Raw genomic sequence first — 22452 nt, 5'->3', positions numbered from 1 at the left:
AGCATACAGGGCATCCTGTGGACCCACCCCGTCATTTTGTAGAAAAGGACACTAGGGCCTGGCAGGTACGAACTGGCCCCAAGGTCAGGGAGGATCCAGGGTGCACAGAGGTAACATCAGGACTCAGGTTTAGTTCAGGGCTCTGTACCTCTTGGGATAAATTCTAGGCTGCAGGCAGTGGACGGATGAGGTGGTGATGCGGGAACTGTGTGCCTGGGGAGGCAGTGTGCCCTGGGAGTACGTGGCCAGGCTCAACCCCCCACCACCAAATGAACCCCTCCACCTGCGTCCCTGTTACTGTCATCTACCTGGTCACCGGACCTGGAGGCAAAGGAAGGCACTGTCCTTGTCCCTTCCCTCCCGCACTCTCACCCGAGCCCTGTGAGCACCGCACTGGCACAGCCCTCACATCTGTCCACGTTTCTCCCTTCTGCTCTACTGCCCAGGAGGAGGCCACCACCATCACTCCCCCAGGCGTCCTCGGGGCTCCGCCAGCCTCCGTCTTGTCCCCCTCCAAGCCCAGCTCCTCTCTCCTTCTTGCACGATCTCTTTGAAGGCAAATCGCAGCCCCTCCCCCCACCTCCCTACCACCACTGTTTGGAACTTAGAGATTAAATTCTTGCTGGACCTACTAGGCCTGCTGGTCCGGCCCCATTTTCCCCTCCACGCCTCCAGCCCCAAGGAACTCCTGCCGGTTGTTGGAAGGCACCAGGACCTCTCAAGCCTGCAGGCTTCTGAACGTCCTGTTCTTTTGATGCCTGGAATGCCCTTGCCTGTAACTTCTGCCTAGCCAACTCCCATTTTTTCCTCAGAGCTTCATTGGCTGCCACCTCCTCCAGGAAGACCTCCTGGTTGGCTTCTTTCTTTCTTTCTTTCTTTCTTCTTTCTTCTTTCTTCTTTCTTCTTTCTTCTTTCTTCTTTACATTTAGTAGAACTTCTTCTTGAAAGTCTACTGTCTCCTAACTGGTAAGACATAGATCTTTTCTTTTTTCTCTTCTTTATTTTTATTTTTTAAGTAGACTCCATGCCCAATGTGGTGCTTGAACTCATGACCCTGAGATGAAGAGTCCCATGCTCTACTGACTGAGCAAGAGAGACCCCAAGATGTAGATCTTTTTAAAATGTATGAAACATGACCAATGCGTGAAAGTTGGCTAGTTCAAGAGATCATTCACATGTCATGTGGACGCTATTTTATGTGGTCGGAAATAGTTCTTTCTGGGTTTTGTTGTGGCTATGGAAGCTGTCTAAAGATTGTCTAACTTTTCTTAATTCATTTGTACTTAGTAGGTTTTTTACACCGATGCTTACCCTGGGTTTCGTGCTTTGAAATAGAGGGGATTTTCTAAGCAAAATTCCAATCCAGAATTTCCATCCCTCCAGACAGGGCCCGCTGGCCCCCCTCAGTTCTTTTCTTCAGCCTGCTTCCTGGAACATTCTATCATACTTGATTATGATGGCTGGGTTAAACCATCACTCTGCCTGCACCTAGCTCTGGGGGGTGCAGGGGACGGGCTATGCGACTGCATCTGACACAGTCATCAGCTTCCTCAGAGGGAGAGCCCTGACTCCCGAAATAGAAAAACAGCACACACTGTAAGATCGGCTTCCACTGACCCAGGGCTCACAATGTACACACATCACCTCATTGTACCCGCACAGCAAGGAGTCCTACAAGAAGGTGGCATTGCACCCATTTTACAGAGGAGAAAACTGAGACCCAGCGAGGGTTTGGGACTTGCCTGAGGTCCCGCTGAGCTCATAAAAGTCATGCCAGGGATGCAAACCCTGACTGAGGTTTTTCTACCATTCGAGCCACTCCAGAACCAGCCGCCCTGTCATTTATTTGCTATTTGTTTGATACCAATCTCCTTTCTTACCTGATGAAATGGAACCAGAGAAACGATATGCTTGAAGCTGCTTTGGCGTGCCCTGGCTTGCTAATATACGATGAAATAAATAACTATTCATGTTTTAAAAAACCAGTTTATCCATGTACCGTCCAAGTTGCACCCAGTAAGCCCTTCTGCAGAGGGCATTCCTGGGACATCTCACCTCTGAGTCTGACGGGGAAGCCCAACCCCCAAAGCTCCCCAGGGTCCATGCAGCGAGAGCCTGGATTTATTACATCCTCTCTGGGGTGTCAGGGCCAGCATACACTGTTTAGGCAGATGCCTGGAAAGGCCCCCATTGGGCCGGCTCCCGCCTTTTCTCACCCAGGCAATGTTAGAGGAAAGATTCGGGTTCCCAAGCGAAGGATGAGGCTCCCCTCCCCCTGTCTCCATCCGTGTACCTGCTGCCAGGAGCTGGGACAGCCTGTGCCCGCAGCTGCCCGCCACCCCTGCCACCCCCAGCTCTGGCCAAGTTTCCACTTCTGCCCCCGGTGAGAGAGGCCAGATGCAGGAGAGGGAGAGGGGGCCCGGCCCAGGCCAAGAGGCTGTCCTGACATGTTTATATTGACAGAAGGATAAAAACCAGAGACACCAGGAAACCTTTCAGGCAGTGGCAGAGCAGACAGGAGTCAAGAGAGGGAGGTTGTCCAGGCACCAGGGATGGGACTGGAGTGATTTGGGGAAAGGGGAGACCCACCAGGAGGCTGCCGGCCAGGTCACAGGAAGGGGCAGGTGAGCCTGAGATGTGGGTATTCCCACAGAGACCAGAGAAAAGGGACCCTGGTATATAGAGGACAGAGGGAGGATGCCGAGGCAGAGAAGGAGCAGCCGGGGAGGTTGGAGGGACAAAGATCAAAGGGAGCAAAGCAGAGATTCCAGAGAAAGGGAAGCTGTGCAAACAGAATAGAGCGTGCTCCAGAAGTCAAACCCAGAATTTCCGCCGCCTCCAGCAATCCCCCTTCCGGGTACCTACCCAAAACAATTGAAAGCAGGGGCTCCACCGGCTCTCTGTACACCCACATTCCCAGCACGCTTCACAACAGCCAAACGTGGAGGCAACCCACATCCATCAAGGGATGTATGGGTACAAAGAAGAAGGAAAGGGTAAAACTGGAGAGAGTTCCAAGCAGGTGAGGTCAGGGGGAAAAGCCAGATCCTGCAAAGCTCCTCTTTCCGGGTACTTTCAACTTTGAATTGGAAGCTTCTCTGCAAATCCCCCAGGCCAAGCATTAGCAGGGGGCCTCCATGTTCTCCCTCACCTGCTAAGGACTGGCCCTGCCTAGCCAAATGGTTCAGGGGTGAGGTTGCAAGACTGAGCAAACAAAATTACAGGACACCCAGTTAGATTTGAATGTCAAATAGTGCAATGTTTTGGGATATATTTCTACCAAAAAAAAATACTTGTTGTTTATCTGAGACTCAAATTTAACTGGGCGTCCTGTATTTTATCTGGCAATCCTACCCTGTTTTGTTTTTTTTTTTAAGATTTTATTTATTTTGTTGACATAGAGAGGGAGAGAGAGCACAAGCAGGCGGAGGGGTAGAGGGAGAGGGAGAAACAGGCTCCCTGCTGAGCAGATAGCTGGATATGGGGCCTGATCCAGGACCCTGGGACCATAACCCGAGCCAAAGGCAGACGCTTAACCAACTGAGCCATCCGGTCAAAACCCCCACAAGAGATTTTATTTATTTATTTGAAAGAGAGAGAGAGAGAGAGCACACCAGTTGGGGGAGGGACAGAGAGAGAGGTACCCCTGGAGGACTTTTTTAAAAATCACATTTGTTCACGTCACCACCAATCTTTTTATTTGCTTGTTTGTTTGTTTATTTTAAAGTAATCTCTACACCCACCATAGGGTTTGAACTCACGACCCTATGATCAAGAGTTGCGTTCTCGGGACGCCTGGGTGGCTCAGTTAGTTAAACATCTAACTCTTGGTTTCAGCTCAGTTCATGATCTCAGGGTCCCGGGATCGAGCCCTGCATCTGGCTCCGTGCTCAGTGTGGAGCCTGCTTAAGATTCTCTCTCTCCCTCTGCCCCTCCCCCTGCAGTCTCAGGCATTCTCTCTCTCTTTCTAAAATAAATAAATAAATCTTAAAAAAAAAAAAAAAGTTGCATGCTCTACCAACCGAGCAGCCAGGCACCCCTCCTGGGGGACTTTTGTAGAGTCCATTAAGGGGGACCATGTCCCCCTCAGTGGTCCCTTCAGGCCACCAACTGGGACAGTCCATCGAGGGCTGCCTGAGACCACAGAGATGCCTGGGGCTGTGTCTCAGTATTGGCTTTGCAGGGAGCAATGGGAGAGGCCCACCCACCACCGTACCCATCAAACGCAGTCTGAGGTTGGTCCTAACAAAGGTCTGGACCAGGAAAGTCCCTGGGCTACAGATGGCAACAGCCCAGAGGAGGGACATCTTACCTAGTCTCAAGGAGTCAGGAAGGCAGCCTGGAGGGCATGCCCGAGCTGGCTTTTGAAGGCTGAATAGGAGTTCTCCAGGCCAGCTGTAGGTGGGCTGGGAAAAGAGGTTTTCCAAGGAGAGAAAAAGGCAAGTTCCCTGGTTGGAAACAAAAAAGGCAACTAGAATGATTTGGAGGGAGAAAGAGAAGAGAAAAAGAATAGGAGAAGGAGAGAGATGGGTGAGAAAGAGTGTGGGGCTTGGATCCAGACAGACCTGAGCCTGAGTCCAGCTCTGCCGTTGGTTGGCCACCTGATCCAGGGCCAGTCTTCCTTCCTCCCTGAGCCTCAGTCTACTGATCTGGAAAGTGGGGTAACAATGCCCCCTCGTGGTGGAGCTGCTGTGGCAGTAAGGACAACGCCCGTTCAGTTCGGGGTGGCTGTGTGTTGGCGCTCTGGCAGCTGGCACGTGGTCATCCACGTCTGCGTATCTTCCGCGGCGTCTAACAGCGCCTGGCACACTGCAGCCTTGCGGGCGGGCAGCGGCTTGAGGCTACAGAGGGGCCAGAAGCCGAGGGGGCTGACCCTGTGGCCTTTTGTAATGTGCCCCCTGGGCTTCTGCCTTCCAGGAGGGGAAGGTATTGGCTTAAGCGCTAGGGTGTTCCAGACTCTGGTAGGAGGGAGCAGGGCCAGGAATGGGGGACGGGAGCCAGGGGAGTGGTACAACCGTAGGGCCAGTACTGTCCTTACTTAACATTTTAGTAACGCGCTCATCGTGGATCTCCTTGCATTACTCGACTTTTTAAAAAAAAATACTGCACTAACATATGATTTTCCTGGATTCCTGAGTTTGAGGGCGCCCCCTCCAATTTTGTGCCTGAAGCGAGGTCCTCACTCGCCTCACCCTAGCCCGGGGCCTGGGAGGGAGACTTGGGATCCAAGAGACCCATGAGGACATGCCCCAAGCCGCCCAGGGATGCAACTGGGAGTACCGACCCTGCCTGAAATTCTGCAGTAGTGTCCAGAATAACTTAGGTCCGTGCAGCTGCATTCGGTGAGGGGCAGGGCAGAGCAGTCAAGCCGATCAGAGGGAACCAGCGAGTGAGGGGGCATCAGGGCTAGAAGCCCAGACTTCCAGCCCCTTTTTGGGATGAGGCCTTGAAGGCCCAGGTTAGACAGAGTGCTGGAGGGACTACCCCCATTCCACCCCACCTGCCACGAGAAGGGCACTGAGCCCAGGTTGGGCGGGAGGGGGATGGGCAGGGTTTGGTGCCGGGGCTTCTGGTCCCCTCCGTCAAGCCCTCTTCTCCCCCCAACACCGGCCTACAGGAGGATGGAATTCCGGGGCAGCTCGGCGACAGCACGGAGGACCTCGGCCTGGACCTGGGGGCCCTGCAGGGCAGCGAGTATCTCCAGGACCTGGGCCTCGGGGCCTTTTCCCACAGCGAGCCTGGGGGGGCCACTGTCAGCGAAGAGGCCGGAGGAGAAGCGACCTTCTCCAGCTCAGCAGAGCCCCAGGGCCTGCCTCGGAGACGCAGCTGGGAGAGGTCTCGGAGCTGCTCTGAGAGCTGGCAGAGGTCAGCCCGCGCGGCACCCCCCCCTTTCCGAGACACACCCCCAGGACAGGGCAGGGCACCCCCTGCAGGCACACAGAGCCTGTGCGAACGCGCCCTCGTGCACAGGCGAGCACCTACAGCTGAGGGACTGAGCATGCTCAACCCCAAAACGAAGACTGCGTGCTCACACAGCGGGCGCACACAATCCCAAGCATGCACACTTGCCCGTATATACTGGGCGTGCATGCCCGCAGGCTTGCACACTCACCCCGCTCCAACCCATACAGAAAAGCCTGAATGTGTGACGAGCACACAGGCTGCACAGATATGCACAAAGCCACAGATGCATTTGTGATTAAAACACGGGCGTGTGCAAAACACGGGCGTGTGCATGACTCCACACACAGTAGCCGCCCCAGGCAGTGGAGCGTGGTGCTTTAGCCACCCCCACCTGCCTCCCTCAACCGCCACCCCCCAAGGTCACCGCAGGGAGAAGTCCAATCTCCGTTAAAATGTGTCTGCCATGCAAGGACATGGATCTACCTGCAAATTCGCCAGCAAGGCTCCCCCGACGACCCCTCCCATGGAGGGAAACCGAACGCCCCTCCAGATTCTGACCGCTCCTCCCTGCCCCCGAAGGATCACCCCGCAGGTCCCCCCAGGTCCCTGGATGCTGGCATCAGGGCAACCACCAGGTGTAAGAGACTCGCTGAAGACCTGCCTTCCTCATTTCTTCCACCAGGCTCAGCTTCGAGGCCTCGGCTGTGAAGGAGGGGCCCTGTCTCCCTCGGACGCTGGCTAGCCTTGCTCTGAACCTTCCGGGAGAGGATCTGCAGGCCTGGACCCAAGAGTGTCTGTCTGGGGGTGGAATCTCAGCAGAGCTCCCAGGCAAGGTGGGTGCAACCTCCAGCCACCCCTGACCATGGCACAACTCTGGGCCTGGGGGCCAGCGTGGCGGGTGGGAAGGAGCTCCTTACCCATGGCTGGTAGGACTTACCTGTCACAGCAGGGCTGTCCATGGGGTAGCCCAAGACGGGGGCGGGGGGTCACTGAGTCCTGAGAGTCCAGGCCAGGCCTGGGGGTCTTTCACTGGGGTGGGGTCCAGAGGGGATCCTCGGTCACAAGTGCAACCCATGTTCTGGGAGACAGGGGAGATAGTCTCCACATCTTTGCAGCTAGAAGGAAGCCCCACCCATGCCTCGTAGATCTTGTCTCGGGTCTGCCATTCCAGCCGCAGAACTGTAGCCTGTGGCTGGGGCATCTTTGCCCAGGACCATGACCTGGAGAGAAACCCCTGATGGGCTCGAATCTGGAGCTCAGAGTTTGGGGGCTCCAGCCCACAGCTGGGGAAGTCCTTGGCCAGGACTGTAGCCCATGGCTGGGGAAGGTATGGCTCCAGCCCTCAGCACTGCTACGGAAATCCATCCCCGTGCCCTGTGGCTGAGGGGAGCTCCTGCCTGCAGCTGGAGGTGGGCGCTGTGGACCCTCCATCTGGGGAGCTTGCCTGCACCCCGGGCTGCTGCCTGGGCTTAGTGAGATGCTTATTCCCTGCAGGAATGTGACAGCCCTGAGAAAAGAGTGAGGTCACGGTCCGTTCCCGTGTCCTTCGATGAGATCAGCTCCCTGGAAATCTCTCCCACTTTGGAGGTGCCTACTCCAGCTGTTCAAGGTAGCCCAGCCTGGGAGTGTCCCTCATTCAAACCAAAAGGGTAGGGGGGGTTCTGCTGGAGGGTTCCCTGGATGGGGCCCCAGATGGGCCCGAGAGGGGAAAGGGCTACTGATGGGGGGGAGTTTAGGGCCCCATGGGCAGGAACTGGGCAGAATTCCTGGGGTGGGGGGTGGGTGGAGGGGGAGAGGCGTCCAGCACCTACCCCTTCCCCCCCGCCGGGCCTCCCACCATGGTGGACCGCACCGCTGCAGTCCCCTTGCTCCCCTAGGACTCTTCTTCTGTCTCTACCTCTATCCCCTACTTCACCTCCCTCGTTATCTCTGAATCTCTACTAAGAGCTTGTTTCTCTTTGCTGTAAAAGGGACCTGAAGTCTAAACCCAAATCTACCACTTTCTAGTAAGTCTCTGAGCCTTGCGGCTTTCTCTATGAGCAGCAGAGGCGCCTGGGTGGCTCAGTCGGTTAAGCCTCCGACTCCTGATTTCGGCTCAGGTCATGATCTCAGGGTCGTGAGATGGAGCCCTGTGTTGGCTCCGCGCTCTGCTGGGCCCTTGCTTGAGAGTCTCTCTCTCCTTCTGCCCCTCCCTCCCCCCGCAAAATAAATAAATAAATCTAAAAAAGAATAGAACCCTAAGTGTGTCTCCTTAGGGCTACTTGGAGGGTCCACTGAGTGCACATGCGCAAAGCACTGGGCACGTTGTCCGCAGTCTGGAGACACGGGGTGCACCTCCAACCCCTAAGAAGGCTCTGCCTTCTTGGTGCCTTTCCTCCCGGAAAGGCAAGCCCCGCCTGGACGGTCTCCAGTTGTGCAGAGATGGGTCACAGGGGGCCCAGGCAGGGCTGGTCTGCCCCAGAGCCCCCTCACACCTGTACCTCCCGGGGTGGGGGCTGCTTCCAGGCCTGGAGCCCCCAGTGCTGGAGTGCATGGAAAAGGACCACGTGGAGTCAGATCACGTGTGAGTGTCCGCCTGGCGGTGGGGAGGGGACCCCAGTGGACAGCCACGGGGTCAAGGCTGGGGTCCCTCCCAAGCCCCCCGTAACCTCGGGCTTCTCTCCCACACCATCCTTCTCTCAGAGGAAAGACCCAGGCCTCTCAGAAAGGCTCTCAGTACAGCATCAGGGGAGGGGTCGGGTCTCCCAGTGAGGGTCTGCTTTGGGACCAGGGGCCTGGGTGGACAATCACAGGTTGTCTTGGGGAACACGTCTATACCCTGGGGCAACTGTGAGCTGTTTTTATCCACACTTCCCCCACCCCCTGCCCCAGGCTGATTGTCCAGCAGGTGCTTCAAGAACTTCGGCAGTACCATGGGTAAGTGGGGAGGGGGACAGGTGTGAGGGAGCAGGGCTGGGAAGACAGACATGGAGGACGAATATGGGGGAAAGCGGAGGGGGACAGTATAGGAGTGGACAGGCGGGGGACAGGTGTGGAGAAGACAGGGAGATAGGGGAGAGAAACAGGGACAGGAGAGGTGGGGGGTGCGGACGAATGTGGGAAAGGGCAGTGGACATAAGCTGGTGAGGAGGGAGCCCCTGAAGTACCTTCGCACAAGTGAGAAACGGTGCTTCTTTCCCAAGACACCGCCATTTGCTAGAATCTTCCTGACTGGCTGATTTAGTCTGACCAAGATGTGTTACCACCCTCTGCTGGAAAACCAGTCACAGTGACCATGGGTAGAGCGCACAGAGGGAGGGGTGGTGAGGTCTCAATGTGGCTCCAGGGCACACGGAAGCATTGGGGGAGAGAGGAGGCAGGAGATGGGGCAGCTGGGGAAGGAGAGGCCGCTGACCCAGGGATCTGTCCCCTCTGAGCCTACAAGGGCCCGGCAGAGGGCTCGCTTGTCAGTCAGTCCCGGAGGAGCCCACTCGAACCTCACCTGGTTTGAGTTCCTGTCTGAGTAAGTCTGCAGAGCTACCGCGGGGGGAGCTTTGGGCTGGGATCTGCCCTGGGTCTGCACACGTTTACCCGTGGCCATCTGTGCAAGACCCTGAGCTGGGGGGGGGGGGGAGGGGGGGGGGGGGCAGGAGGTGGAGCCCCGTCCTCTCCCTGGAACTGCCAGGGCAATGGTGGTGGTGGGGCCAGGGGAGGCTCCTCATACACCCTGGGAAGGCAGAGGAAGACTTCCTGGAGGAGGTGACGGCTTGAGCGGGTTTCCAATGGAAGAGTAGGAGTGTACCAACACATGGAGAGGAGGATCAGGGAAATAAAGAGGCGCCTTCCGGAAGAAAGGGCAAGGCCTGATGGTGTCAGGTGGGGCGGGGAAGAGGGAAGGGGAGGGAGGTCAGCAGAGGCCAGATCACCTCAGTGACACTACGGCGGAGCACAGCTCTGCGGAGACTGATAGTGGTGGGCACAGACGAGGCTGGGGGCAGGCAGGGGCTGCCGCCTGGAGGCATGGGATCTCCCTCCAGTGAATAGATTCTATGGGGGCTGGGTTTGTTTGCGGCTGACTTCATAAATACAGCTGATCCTGGAACAACGCGGGTTTGAACTACATGGGTCCACTGATACATGGATTTCTTTTTTTGATAAGTAGACTATAGGACTGTAAATGTATTTTCCCTCTCTTAGGATTTTTTCTTAGTGACATTTTCTTTTCTCTGGCTTACTTTATTGTTAGAACGCAGTACCTAATACGTGTAACACATAGAATATGTGTTCCTTGACGGTTGACATTATCAGTAAGACTTCTGATCAACAGTAGGCTATCCGTAGTTAAGTTGTGGGGGAGTCAGAAGTTATACGTGGCTTTTTGACTGTGCAGGGGGTTGGCGTTATTCAAGGGTCAACTGTATTTATTAAATGAGGGGGTACCAGTAATCCAGGAGAGGCATGACAGTGACCCTTGGCTGGAGTGTTGGGGAAAAGGGGAGTGGGATTTGAGAGATATCCCAAAGGAAGAATGGGCAGGATTTGGAAGCTAATTAGATATTGGGGTCAGGAGTGAATCAGAGGAAGGAGGCAGAAATGGACAGAGCCAGGATTTCCAGCCTCGCCACCGAGGGACCCCAAGCTTGAGACCATGTCACAGTCCCCTCTGTAAACCCAGCCCCACAGTTCCTGGAACTTTGCAAATATCCATAAATGTTTGTTGAGTGAATAAGTGAGAGGCAGAAGGAGAGAATTCAGGGACCACAGAAGTGAAACAGGACTAAGGGGCTGCAGGGAGGAGACAAATTCCCGGTGGGGTCCAGGAGCAACTTGCAGACTGAAAATGGCCCTCTGGCCATGCTGCCCCCCCCCTTCATCCTTCCATCCTTTAGGAGCGAGGACGGCGCCAGCAAGGGTGAGCGGAGTAACAGGAGCACCAGGGTGAAGCGCAGACTGAGCTCCCTACGTTGTCGGGTCACCAGGCAGAAGGAGAAGGTCAGGGTGCCGGGCCAGGGTGGACCCCCTCTACCTTCTCCAGTTTTGCAGTATGCCCCTGACCCTGGAGCCCCGTGATTCGAGGTGGGTCTGAACGCACAAGGCAGTCTAAGGTTCACCTCTGTCCCCCACAGGGGAAGAGCCCAGTGCTTCTAAAGGACAAGGGTCAGGATGCTAGAGAGAGGAAGGAATGTATCAACGGGCACCAGCTGATGCAAGGAACCTTCCTGGGCCACTCCAGCTGCCCCCTGTGTGGCAAACCCTTTCTGAGCTCTGGTAAGTCCCGTGGCCCGGCCCAGCCCTCTGGATGGCAGCCACTTTCTCCCCTTTATTGCGTCTCATTCTCTCTCGTGGTCTTCTTCGCCTGTTGCGTCCGCATCCCATTTCACCCTTGCCAAGTGGAGGCTGACTTCAGCTCCCCGGAGAGCACCAGGTCCCTTAAGGGCAGGGACCATGTGGTCACCTCAGGGCCCACAAAACACCTCTAAATCTCAGCGTTTGTCACTGAAAAAACCCTCAGGCAGTGTATTAGTCAGCTAGGGCTGCCTGGCAAAATACCACAGTCCGGGTGCTTCGAACAACAGAATTGCGCAATTCACCCTCGAACAATGCGAGGGGTTAGGGACGCTGACGCCCCGCCCCCATACACACACACACAGTGGGCAATCCACATGTAACACTTAGCACTATCTTGGCACAACAGACTAACTCCTCCCACCCACCCGCCAGAGGGGGTGGGTCATCCCTTATTCCCCTCAACTTTTAATTTAAGAATCACAGAAAAGTGGAGAGAGCAGAGAGTGTCCCCCGGGTTCCCATAATGGCAGCATCTTCTGTGACCACAGTACATTGGTCACAGCTCAGGAATCAACATTGGTGCCATATTATTAATCAAACTGCAGATTTTCCTCAGATATTGCCAAGGTTTTTCTTCTGTTCGGGTTCCCTCTGTTTCCAGACACAATTCAGAATCCTGTGTTCTCTTTCATCACCCTGTCTCCCTCATCTCCCTGGTCGATGAAGCTTTCTCAGCCTTTCCTGATTGTTCATGACCTTGACAGTCTTGAGAGGTATTAGCCAGGTGTCTAAGACAATGCCCCCCCATCTGGGTTTGTCTGGTGTTTTCTCATAATTAGACAGGGTTATGGGTTTGGGAACCTCCTTGCCTCATGAGATCAGGGGTAAGTGCTATCAATCTCACATCCCTGAGGATATTAACCTTCATCCCCTGGTTAAGGCAACATCTGCCGGGTTACTATTCTTTCCCTCTCCCTACTCTGTTCTTTGGAAGCAAGTAACTCAATCCAGCCTGCTCTCAGGATGGTGGGAATCAGGCTCCACTTCCTGGAGACAATATTTGATTTTCAGAACAGCAATTTGAGATCACAGGAGGTTTGTGTTGGTGTAAAAGGAAAATGTGGGTTGCCCTTAAGAGCATGGTGCCTGGTACATATGGGCAATGCTAGCATCCATCATCATCATCTTCTTCTTCATGATGTGTTGTTGAGTTAAAGCTAGCAGCTAAAACGCAGACCCACAACCGTGGGCTTTGACCACAGCTCCCACACTGTGTGGGAGGCCCACGGGGCCAGGACAGCTGTGGCTCACTCCCACCAGGCCGAGAGCGGGCAGCTCCCAGGTATAACTAGCCACAAGCCTATTACCACTGGAGGTATTCAAAGCCAGATGTTACTATCTGTCCCTTAGAGGAAACAGCCCATAGTAAGTTCAACAGAACAGGGAATGAGTCACACTCCAGGTAATTATGAAAGGTGGGTCACCAGGATAAAGCTGAGATGCTTTCCCAGAAACCAGCCCCACTGATGGAACATGATTCCAGTCTTTTTTTTTTATTTTAAGATTTTATTTGAGAGAGAGAGCGCGCGCGCACACACACACGCTCGCACGCTCAAGCAGGGGGAGCGGCAGAAAAAGAGGGAGAAGCAGACTCCCCACTGATCCAGGGCGCTGGGATCATGACCTGAGCGGAAGGCAGATGTCTAACCGACTGAGCCACCCACGCACCCCTCCAGACAGTCTTATCACTGGCCTTGACCTCAGAGGTTCTTCACGGTCTGACCCCGCCTACCTATCCACTTTTCCCTTCCACTACTCAGCCACCGTGAAGTCTCGTGGCTGCCCGCACACATCACCTGCGCCTTGCTCATTCAGTGCTGTTCCTGGAACTCCTTGGCCACCCAACTCTTACTCACCCTTTAGAACCAAGCCAGGGCCACCTGTCCCAGGAAGTCTGGATTGTGGACTGGGCAACTGTATCAGCATCTGAGTGTCTCTTAGGCCAGTTGCTGTCAGCCAAGAGGACACTGGCAATATCTGGAGGCATTTTTTGTTGTCAGGACTGGGGTGCTGCTTGTATTTACGTGTATAGAGGCCAGGGGTGCTGTTCGACATCCTCCAACACATAGGATAGCCCCCAAAACAGGCTCAGTTGTCAGTAGTGCCAAGACTGAGAAACAGTGCCATATATTTACATTCCCTGTGTCTCCTTAGCTCTTAACAGAGTCCCTGGCCCATGAGAAGGATGTAATAAATGCACAACAGAAAGATAAAAGAAAGACGAGAAATACCTCCTTGAGAAAGGTGGTTTCTACATTTAGGGGAGAACTGTGTCAACCTGAAGGTTTCTATAACCAAGATAGCTAGAACAATAAGGAGCATGCCACTTTTCCTGCTTAAAATCTTCAGTGGCTCCCCACTGCCTTTGGAATAAAGTCCAAAAGTCATAGGAACTCAGAGAGTGAACATTTACACATCCATTGAGACCCCAAAAGTACCCGTGTCAGGTTTCTGACCTCTGATGAAGCAGTCCTTACACTTCTGGAACCTCCAATTTCCTAGACGTGCTCTCTCTCTTGACCATGACAAAATGGACTTAAACTGAAGGCAGGTCACTTGGGGACTCTGCCACCCTGTTTCTGAACTGAGGGCTGTCGGCCACAGATTGTGGGTGTTTTGAAGTGAGTCTGGCTTGGAAAGATCTCAGCCTGGTTGGCCAGCTTGAACCTGGTGAAAGAGGTGCTTGGCTCCTCTCCTGGGTCCTGCCCAACTATCTCACCAGTGGCCAACCTGGGTTGGAACAAGCAACCTCAGAGCTTGGAAGTCTGATGGCACTTGAGGGGTGGAGGTGCTGGAGGAGGCATCCAGCATGTCTTCTGGTGTCTGAGAACACCTGTGTGGGGGGTAGTCTGGCATGTATTTTTAGACTCTGAATACCTGTTTGGGGGTATCTAGTATGTGTTTGGGGGGCATATCTAAAAGTTTGAGTAGCGTCTCTCACATGTTTCTATTTGGGGGTATCGATGGCTCCTGGGTGAAGGCGTCTGGTACCTTTGGGTATTTCGGCATGTTTTTCAGATTCTGAATACTTTGGGGGTAACTGACAAATCGAGGTGGGGTGTCTGACCGATTTGGGGGCACCTGAAAGCATGTTTTGAGTATCTGATAACACCTGCTTGGGTGTCTAGTATGCGTTAGGGGTACTAACAGGTCATACCCATGTTGGGGTGTCTGGGACCCCCTGAGAGGCATATGGCTCATTTTTCCCAGATTTGTCTAGCTTCTTGTAATCTACACTGCCCCTTCTTCTCAGGTGACGGACCTGTTTTCTCCATCGCTTGCACCCTGCCTTCAGCATTCTCGCCCCAGGCTCAATCCCCTTAGCCATGCCCAAGTGCCCGCTGATTCCCCCCCTCCGGGCACCCCTGAATCGCTCAAGATGCCCCCCAGCCCCTCTGACCCTCCCCCCGAGGATCGCCTTCACCCCTCCGCAGAGACCCCCCCGGTTAGGTCCTGGGGTCCCCCACAAGGCCGGGCGGAGTTCGCCTCCCGACCCGCTCCAGGTTCCGCCAGAAACAAAGTCCGCAGTTGCCGGGACCCGCGGACCCGCGAACCCCGCCCCCTTCCGGGACCACGCCCTCTAACCCGCCCTCGGGGCGGGCACACGCACGCGCAGCTCGCCCGCGCGGCTTCCCACTTCCGGCCCCGGGCTGCGGGTCGCAGTGGATCCGGGGAGGCCGGGCGGCAGCGGTGGCGGCGGCGAGCGGCCTGCGGGGGACCGGGCCGAGGTGAGGGCAGCGGGGCGGGCCCGAGGAGAACGGAGCTCGGGAGGGAAGCCTCGGGCCCCGGGAAGGCGCCGTCGGGCCCTGGGGGCGGCCTCGGGCACGGGACCCCCGGGGCTGCCTCAGCCTCGGGCCGGGCCCCCGTGGACCCCTCCGAGCCGGCGGGGGGGTCCTGCAGTTCAGGCTGCCCCTTCAGTGCGTTTGGGCTCTGACTGGCGAATGCAGGGGTGCAGACGATGCCTGCTGACCCCATCCGAGCTCCGGCCCTTGGGCGGTGTAGCCTCCCCCTCGCTCCGGAGGGGGAGGTCACCGGGTTCGAGGTTCAGGAGCGCCCGGGGCAGGACCGGAGATGTAGTGATAACCGTAAACAGCAGCCAGCGCCGTGGTGCTTCGGCGCTCTGTGGAAAACTCACTTCCTTGGCGTGGACGCCCTCCGTGCTAGGGAGCTTTTAGGTAACGAACACTATACGAAGTGTGTGTTCTTTGGATCTTCCTTACTCCAGTTCCTTGTGGAAGAATTTAGATGGTGCGGGGCAGGTTTCGCTGCAGGGAGGAATCAGAGGCCCTTGATCCTTGCATGATTTGTGGCAGTTTACTTCCCCGTCTGTTTTACCTGTTGCTTTGTTGAGATGGAAGCCTTAGAAGAGGTGGCTGGCGCAGAGTGTAAAAAGTTTTCTTGGGAGGGGGGGGAAAAAGCTTTCTTAAAGTTTTACAGTGTAAGTGAAGAACACAACTCTTCCTCCTTCGCCTCATTTGAGGGGAGTGGAACTCCAGCCAAAAGCCTCAAAGGGCCTTTTTTCTTCTTGTTGGGTAGAGAGAGTTCAGGACAGCAAGAGCAGCCCCATGGCCAAGGGCGATTTGGGGATGATCTTGCGGGTATCTGGGTGAATGATTAATCCTAAAGCTGTGTGGAGAAGTGTCAAGAGCACAGGCTTCAGTGTCAAATCAGATCTGGGTTCTGGTCCCGTTCCACCACGTATTAGCCATGTAGCCTTGCTAAGACTCAGTCCCCCCCCCATCCTTAAAATGGGAATAAGGATTGGTTAGAGATTCCATACGGTAGTTTGTCTAAAGTGCATAGCAGAATGCCTGGCATATAGTGAATGCTCAATAAATGTTACATATTCTGTGTATATGTGCATGCCCCCAGACTTGTATTTTTAGGCTGACATTGCAAATAATAAAGAGTCTGGAAAACTTGAGCATCTCGGTTGTTGTTTGAACTGGGTCAGAGTGTACACTTATCAGTAGTTTGCTATCCTGTGGGTCAAGCCCTTTTGAGAAAAAGGTTGTTGTAAAGCGAATAAGAGCATATCGCCGGAAGGCATAATAAATTCAGTTCTTGTAAACATAATTTGTTTTGGGTTTATATAGCTTATTTTAATTTTAAATGGCATGCATAGAGAAATGGACAAAGCGATTCTTTGATTCTTTTCTTTCTCTCTCTCTCTCTCTCTCTTTTTTTTCTTAAATTGACTTGAGAATGCCCCCACTTTGAAAGCTGAAGTGGCACGTACATTGTTTCTGGCATAAGCTGTGTTATAATTTTCATTCTTGTCACACAGTAGCAATTACCACTGGCTGCAGGGCCATTACCCTTGTCACCAGCCCCTGGGACTAGGGCTGTGGTCACCAGCTGTGCCTCCCTGGGTGTTTACCTACCACATGTTTAGCATATTTCTGATCCTTGTGTCAAGGTCTCCTTCATTCTTCCTCATTCACCCTAGGTCCTGTTTCCATTTCTTCAAGTTCCCTCTAAGACTTTGAGAACCTTTTCATCTCGGCCCTCTTAATACGTAGTTTAAAACTTTACGGAGTCCAAACAATTTGTTTCTTTAGTATTTATTAGTTGAGTTCTACCACGCCCCCCCCCCCCCCGCAAGTGGTGGAGAGTGGCTGTTTTGAAAACTCTTTCTCCAGGTGCAAAATAATTCCTGAGCTCTGGAGCTGCCTCTAGGAATTTTCTGGAGGAGGAGTGTGACGGATGGGGGAGGGGGCGAACTGATGAAAATAATGTCCTCAGTGAAAGGGCCCCTGCTGCGGTACTTATTTTTTGTTGTTAAAGTTGCCCTTGAGTGTAAAATTCAACTTGCTGCCTTCTCCCTTTTTGTTCTGAGATAGTTTTCAACTGAGTACATTTGGTTGTGTTCAAAGTAGCAATGACATAAGCTGATTTACATTGTACGTTGAAAAAAATGTTGTAAAGTTTAGCTGAGAGTGTACATTTAACACATCGTGGGTGGTTACATTTTAAACTCATGCCACTCCTCTTTTTCCCTTAATATAACAACTTTATTGAGCTATAATTCCCGTACCATAAAATTCACCCTTTTAAAGCGTGCCATTCAGTGGATTTTTCACAGACTTATGCAACTGTCACACTATCTAATTGGGAACATTTTATCATCTGGTTGTTCTTGTGGGTGAGTTTCAGGAGGTGAGAAAGGCAGATGAAAGGTGGGCTAACAGGTGCCCCGTGGCTCCGCTGCAACATGCGACCGAGGGAGGGAAGAACCGCATCAAAGTACTTGGCTGGAATCCAGCGTGTGCCTGAGCACAAAGACGTTTATGTACTGTGTATGGATCCCTCTGATTTGCTGAGATTACAAGGCAGAGCGAAATGGACTTGAGAAAGAATCATAAGTCATGAAGCCATCCACAGTAGCGCGGTTAATGTGCTCACAGTCCCCTCACGAGACTGAAATGGATAGTGACTGACCATGCATAATGTAGAGCAGAAAACCAGCATCGGTGGGCATAGGAAGCAGGAAGGGAGGCAGCTCTGTGGTGCTCATAACACCAGGATAAGGTGACTGATGACCTTTGTGATCTTTTGCAGTGTCCACTTAGAGGCTCCTAATCAAAGAATTTAAAGAGATGGGAAGATGGAAAAACTGAGACCCTCCCAGATACTGTTGGTGGGGCTGTAGGATGGGCCAGCCACTGTGGAAAAACAGTCTGGCAGTTCCTCGAGAAGTTAAACCCAGAGTTACCCTGTGATCTAGCGATTCTGCCCCTAGGCATATGCCCGAGAGGGACGAATACAGGCTGCACAAAAACTGGTACACAAACGTTCACAGGAGTGTTGCTCACAGTAGCCAGAAAGTGAAAACAACCCAAATGGCCCATCAGATGAATGGAAAAATAAAGTGTGATCCGTCCATACAGTAGCATTCAGCAGTGAAAAGGCGTGGCATTCTGATACATGTTACAGCATGGATGAGCCTTGAAAACGCGCCGCGCTGAGTGAAAGAAGCCAGGCCCAAAAGGCTGTGTATCTTCTGATTTCATTTACGTGAAATATCCAGAACAGGCAAATCCATAGAGACAAAAAATAGATTAGTGCTTGCCCAGGGCTGGTAAGAGGGGAACGAGGTGAGACAGCCAAGGGTTGCAGGGTTGCTTTCAGGGGTGATGAAAATGTTCTCAAACTGTGGCGGTAGGTGCACAGCCCTGAACACACTAACAGCCATCACCTCGTTCCCCGTGAGAGGCCAAGTTGTGTAGTATGTGAATTCCGTCTCCATAAAGCTGTTGAATAAGACAGAGGCCGACAAAGACACATGATGAGAACTAGAAGCACAGTGGAAGTGGTTATGAGCTTGGGACAGAATTGCAAGAAGTGGTTGGAAACTAGGAAGCTAGAAATCCTAGGGGGAACAATAAAAAAAAACCCTGAAGAAACAGGGAGCACCTCTCCAGAATAAATAGCACAGGGTCAGATTATGGACATTGAGAGATTCTTCTTTTCCTAAAGCTGATCATAGACAGGTCCCTGCCATGTTGGAAACGGTCACCAAGCCCTGTGTGCCGTCTATGTGACAAGGGTTGAGGCGGAGATGTGGGGTCAGAATCTCTGGGATGTAGCTCCGGCCTGGGCAGGAAAGCCCTCTCTCTCCTGAGGGGTGAGACTCAGCTGTTGACAGTGGGGGGGGCAGCTTATGTGAAAGTCAGAGTCAAGAAACGTGTGCTGTTGATCAGGTAGCCAGGGAGCGCTGAGTTGGGCATCTTACAGGCTGGCGTGTTACCGCAGAGGACTTTCTGGCCCTAGCCATCAGTGGGCGGAGGCTAGCTTGGAAAAGGCAGAGGCCGGGGACAGGGAAGTTCTTTGAGAAATGACCTGGGCCTAAATAGGGACAGTGTGGGAAGAGGTCAGACTTGCATCTGTGCAAAGGGAGGTGTGCCAGGGCTTCGATGGCAGTGTGGGAGAGAGTGGGATGTAGGTCACAGGGGAGGTAGGCGACAGGGCCCCAAGGTCATCAGCTAGTAGGACTCTTATGCAGCAGGGGCACCCTGAGGCATGTAGGTCCTGTCAGTATGACCAATTTGGACCTCTCTCGAGTTTATCTTGCACTGGAAAGGGGGAATCTGTGTTCCCTGCACTCAAATCAGGGTCTGTTCCACTCCCCCAGGCACCTCCACCCCATCCCAAGGCTTCCGCGGTCTAAGAGCAGTAAACGTAGCCCTTCGAAGACCCTCGGAGGCCCTGAGGTTGTGGCGCTCTGGGAAGGAGTGGGGGCGGGGCGGGATAGCAGTCACTGCCTGCCAGCGGTTGGAGGTAGGAGGGAGAGAGACGGAGAACCTGGCAGCGAAGTGATGTGAAACCCATCAGTAGAGTCATGATCTGGTTAATGTGCTTGCGTAGCCAGAGGTGGCAGCCTTTGGAGTCTGACTCCTGTAAGCCCGTGCCGTTCTGGGGCTTTTCTGTCCATTCGCAGCAGGACCCTTGTCCTCCCCACAGCACGGTATGCATGGAGAGTTGTGGCCTGGGAGCCTGGAGGGACATCTGCGTCTGTCCTCTGTGATGTGATATATAGCCCCCCACCTCTCCCACCTCAACTGATGTGAAAACATCTTAACCAGTGCGGTAGGCAGGACCACGGCACCCAGAGATGCTTGCATCCTAACTCCCAGGACTTGCAAACACGTGACCTTCTATGGCAAAAGGAACTTTGCAGGTGTGATTCAGGATCTGGAGATGGCAAGTGAGCCTGGATTATCCAGGTGAGCCCATTGTCATCCAGAGGGTCCTCATGAGAGGGAGATGGGAGGGTCCGGGTCCGAAAAGGAGGTGTGATGGTAGAAGCAGAGGTCAGAGGTAAGAAGGTGCTCAGCTGCTGGCCTAGAAGATGCAGGAAGCTCAGGAGGTCAGGTGCCACCGGCAGCTGGAAATGGAGGGGAAACGTGTTCTCCCCTAGAACCTCCAGGAGGTGGCAGCCCTCCCGACCCCGCATAGCCTCCTGCCCTCCAGCCCCACTAGAGAAGAACCTCAGTGTTGTTTTCACCCACTGTTTGTGGAAATTTGTGACAGCAGCCTTTGGGAACGCCCACACCCACTTTCCATCTCCACTGTTTGGAAGCTCAAATTCTCAATTGACTTGGGACCCGACCCGCCCCCCCACCCTCTCCAGCACGTCTTTCTCCTGTGGAAGTTTCTAGCACTCCCGCCTGGCCTCACTCAGGATTCTGTGTGCCTCCAGCCGGGCCACTCCCGTTGCCCCTTCGCTAGACACGTACACACGTGAGCACCGTGAGCAGAGAGATGGTAGCAGGGAGCTCAGGCCTGCTTCTGTGGTATTAGAGACGTTGCTTCAACACTCTGATCGTCAGTTTCCTGGCTCTAAAATTAGAAATCTAATAGCATTCCTTATTTCACAGGGCTGTGATTGCTTGTGAAGGGCTTGGCAGTGTCTGGGTGTGTCCCTCCGTTCCTTCAATACCAGGGTCCTGCCGCAGTGAACACAACTTAGCCCTTTTTTTTAAATCTGAAATATATAACTTCATTAACAAAGTGCAGAATATATGTACAAATGAATAAAAATAAATTGTTAAACGTGACGTGGCACCACTATGGGCTGCTCCAGGAGTCTGGGGATTAATTATAAGTCACATCTTGTAAATTAGTGCTTTAAGTTTGTCATTAGCTCCACCTGGCTTATTGGCAGGAAGCTAAAACCTTCCTTTTGGTGTGTCTCCCTTTTCTAGAATGTACCAAAAGCCCTGATCAAAGGAGAAGGCGCTCCATTTTCCCTGCTGTCTGCAGAATTGGCCATCCTGCTGCTGCTTTTTAAAATGGGGATAATATAATTCACATACCATAACATTCACCCCTTTAAAGTGTACGATTCAGTGGGGTTTTTTTTTTTTAAAGATTTTATTTATTTATTTGACAGAGATAGAGACAGCCAGTGAGAGAGGGAACACAAGCAGGGGGAGTGGGAGAGGAAGAAGCAGGCTCATAGCAGAGGAGCCTGATGTGGGGCTCGATCCCACAACGCCGGGATCACGCCCTGAGCCGAAGGCAGGCGCTTAACCGCTGTGCCACCCAGGCGCCCCGATTCAGTGGTTTTTAATATATTTATATGTACTCCTCACCCTAAACGTTCTCATCACCCCAGAAGGAAACCAAGTAGCCATGAGCAGTCACTCCCCTTTTCCCGTTCCCAAGCCACTGGCAACCACGATTCTGCTTACCCCTGAAGATGTTCCACACTGGGGTAGCTTTCCATTGGTCTAGAAGGCTCACTTCTAGATGAGCCCAAAGATAGGGGCTTCCGGGACTCTACTGTGTGTTTGGTTTTGACCATGACCATGATGAAAACCAACACTTTATGACGTTATGATCTGGTGAGCACATACACGATGAGATCCAACGTTTTACTGAAGACTAAGAATACTTGTCTTTGTTACTCAGTATAGACTCTGGCGTTTTCTGTTCTGTTTGATTTTGTGGGAAGCTATTTTCCCCAACTGACTAAGGGGTCACGGTCCTCCATGTCAGAACACTGCCTTGGGATCCCAGTGCGCCATGCTGTAGGAAAAAAGTTTAGCAAAGGAGGGAGCATTTGGCAGTACAATTAGTAGCTTTGACTTTCGAGAACCGTACTCGTTTCTTAGGACTGCTGTAACAAATTGCTACCACCCGAGTAGCTTAAAGTAACAAACTTATTCTCTCACCATTCTGGAGGCTGAAAGTCTGAAATTGAGGTGTCTACAAGGCCGCACTCCCTCCGAAGGCTCTAGGGAAGGACCCTGGAAAGCTGCCCTAGGCTGTGGGTCCTTGGCTTGTGGCTGCATTACGCCAGTCTCTGCTTCTGTATTCACTTGGCCTTTACCTCCATGTGTCTGTCTATCTCTCTGCGTCCAAGTCTCCCTCTTGGCCTTGTAAAGACGCCAGTCATTGGATCACCCTTAATCCAGGATAATGTCCTCTTGAGAACCTTAAGTTAATTATATCTGCAAAGACCCTCTTTCTGAATGAGGCCACATTCCGAGGTCTGGGTGGACGTGCACTTTGAGGGGACCATGTTCACCCAACCATAGTGAGCCTTCTTGTAAGTGAGAACAAGTCGACAAGCTATTAATACTGGTTTCTTAGATTTCTTACAACACATAGTTATTTTCACATTATTTAAAGTGAAATTAAGCACTGGACTTCAGCTCATTCTTGGGAACCCAGGAAGTGAAGAGAGAAACGTGGAGGAGGTCTTAAGAACCA

The 22452-nt window shown here is 53.2% G+C and overlaps 1 protein-coding gene across 4 annotated transcripts in view; it reads left to right on the top strand.

Moving 5' to 3' along the window:
• The window catches only part of ARHGEF18 (Rho/Rac guanine nucleotide exchange factor 18), an 81542-nt gene that overhangs the window by 11398 nt on the left and 47692 nt on the right, over positions 1-22452 (top strand). For 2 of the 4 annotated variants that reach the window (XM_034657709.1, XM_034657707.1), the window contains 8 exons: positions 5618-5865; positions 6587-6737; positions 7399-7513; positions 8410-8467; positions 8776-8820; positions 9329-9406; positions 10773-10875; positions 11010-11151. In XM_034657709.1, coding sequence (XP_034513600.1) covers positions 5618-5865; positions 6587-6737; positions 7399-7513; positions 8410-8467; positions 8776-8820; positions 9329-9406; positions 10773-10875; positions 11010-11151 — 940 coding nt within the window. Of the gene's footprint in view, positions 1-5617; positions 5866-6586; positions 6738-7398; positions 7514-8409; positions 8468-8775; positions 8821-9328; positions 9407-10772; positions 10876-11009; positions 11152-14823; positions 14961-22452 lie in introns of those variants that run through there. The other 2 variants (XM_034657708.1, XM_034657710.1) reach the window with 2 other exon arrangements.

Source organism: Ailuropoda melanoleuca, chromosome 4, assembly GCF_002007445.2.
Source record: "Ailuropoda melanoleuca isolate Jingjing chromosome 4, ASM200744v2, whole genome shotgun sequence".
Lineage (NCBI taxonomy): Eukaryota > Metazoa > Chordata > Mammalia > Carnivora > Ursidae > Ailuropoda > Ailuropoda melanoleuca.
This window is presented reverse-complemented; position numbering and strand designations above follow the sequence as displayed.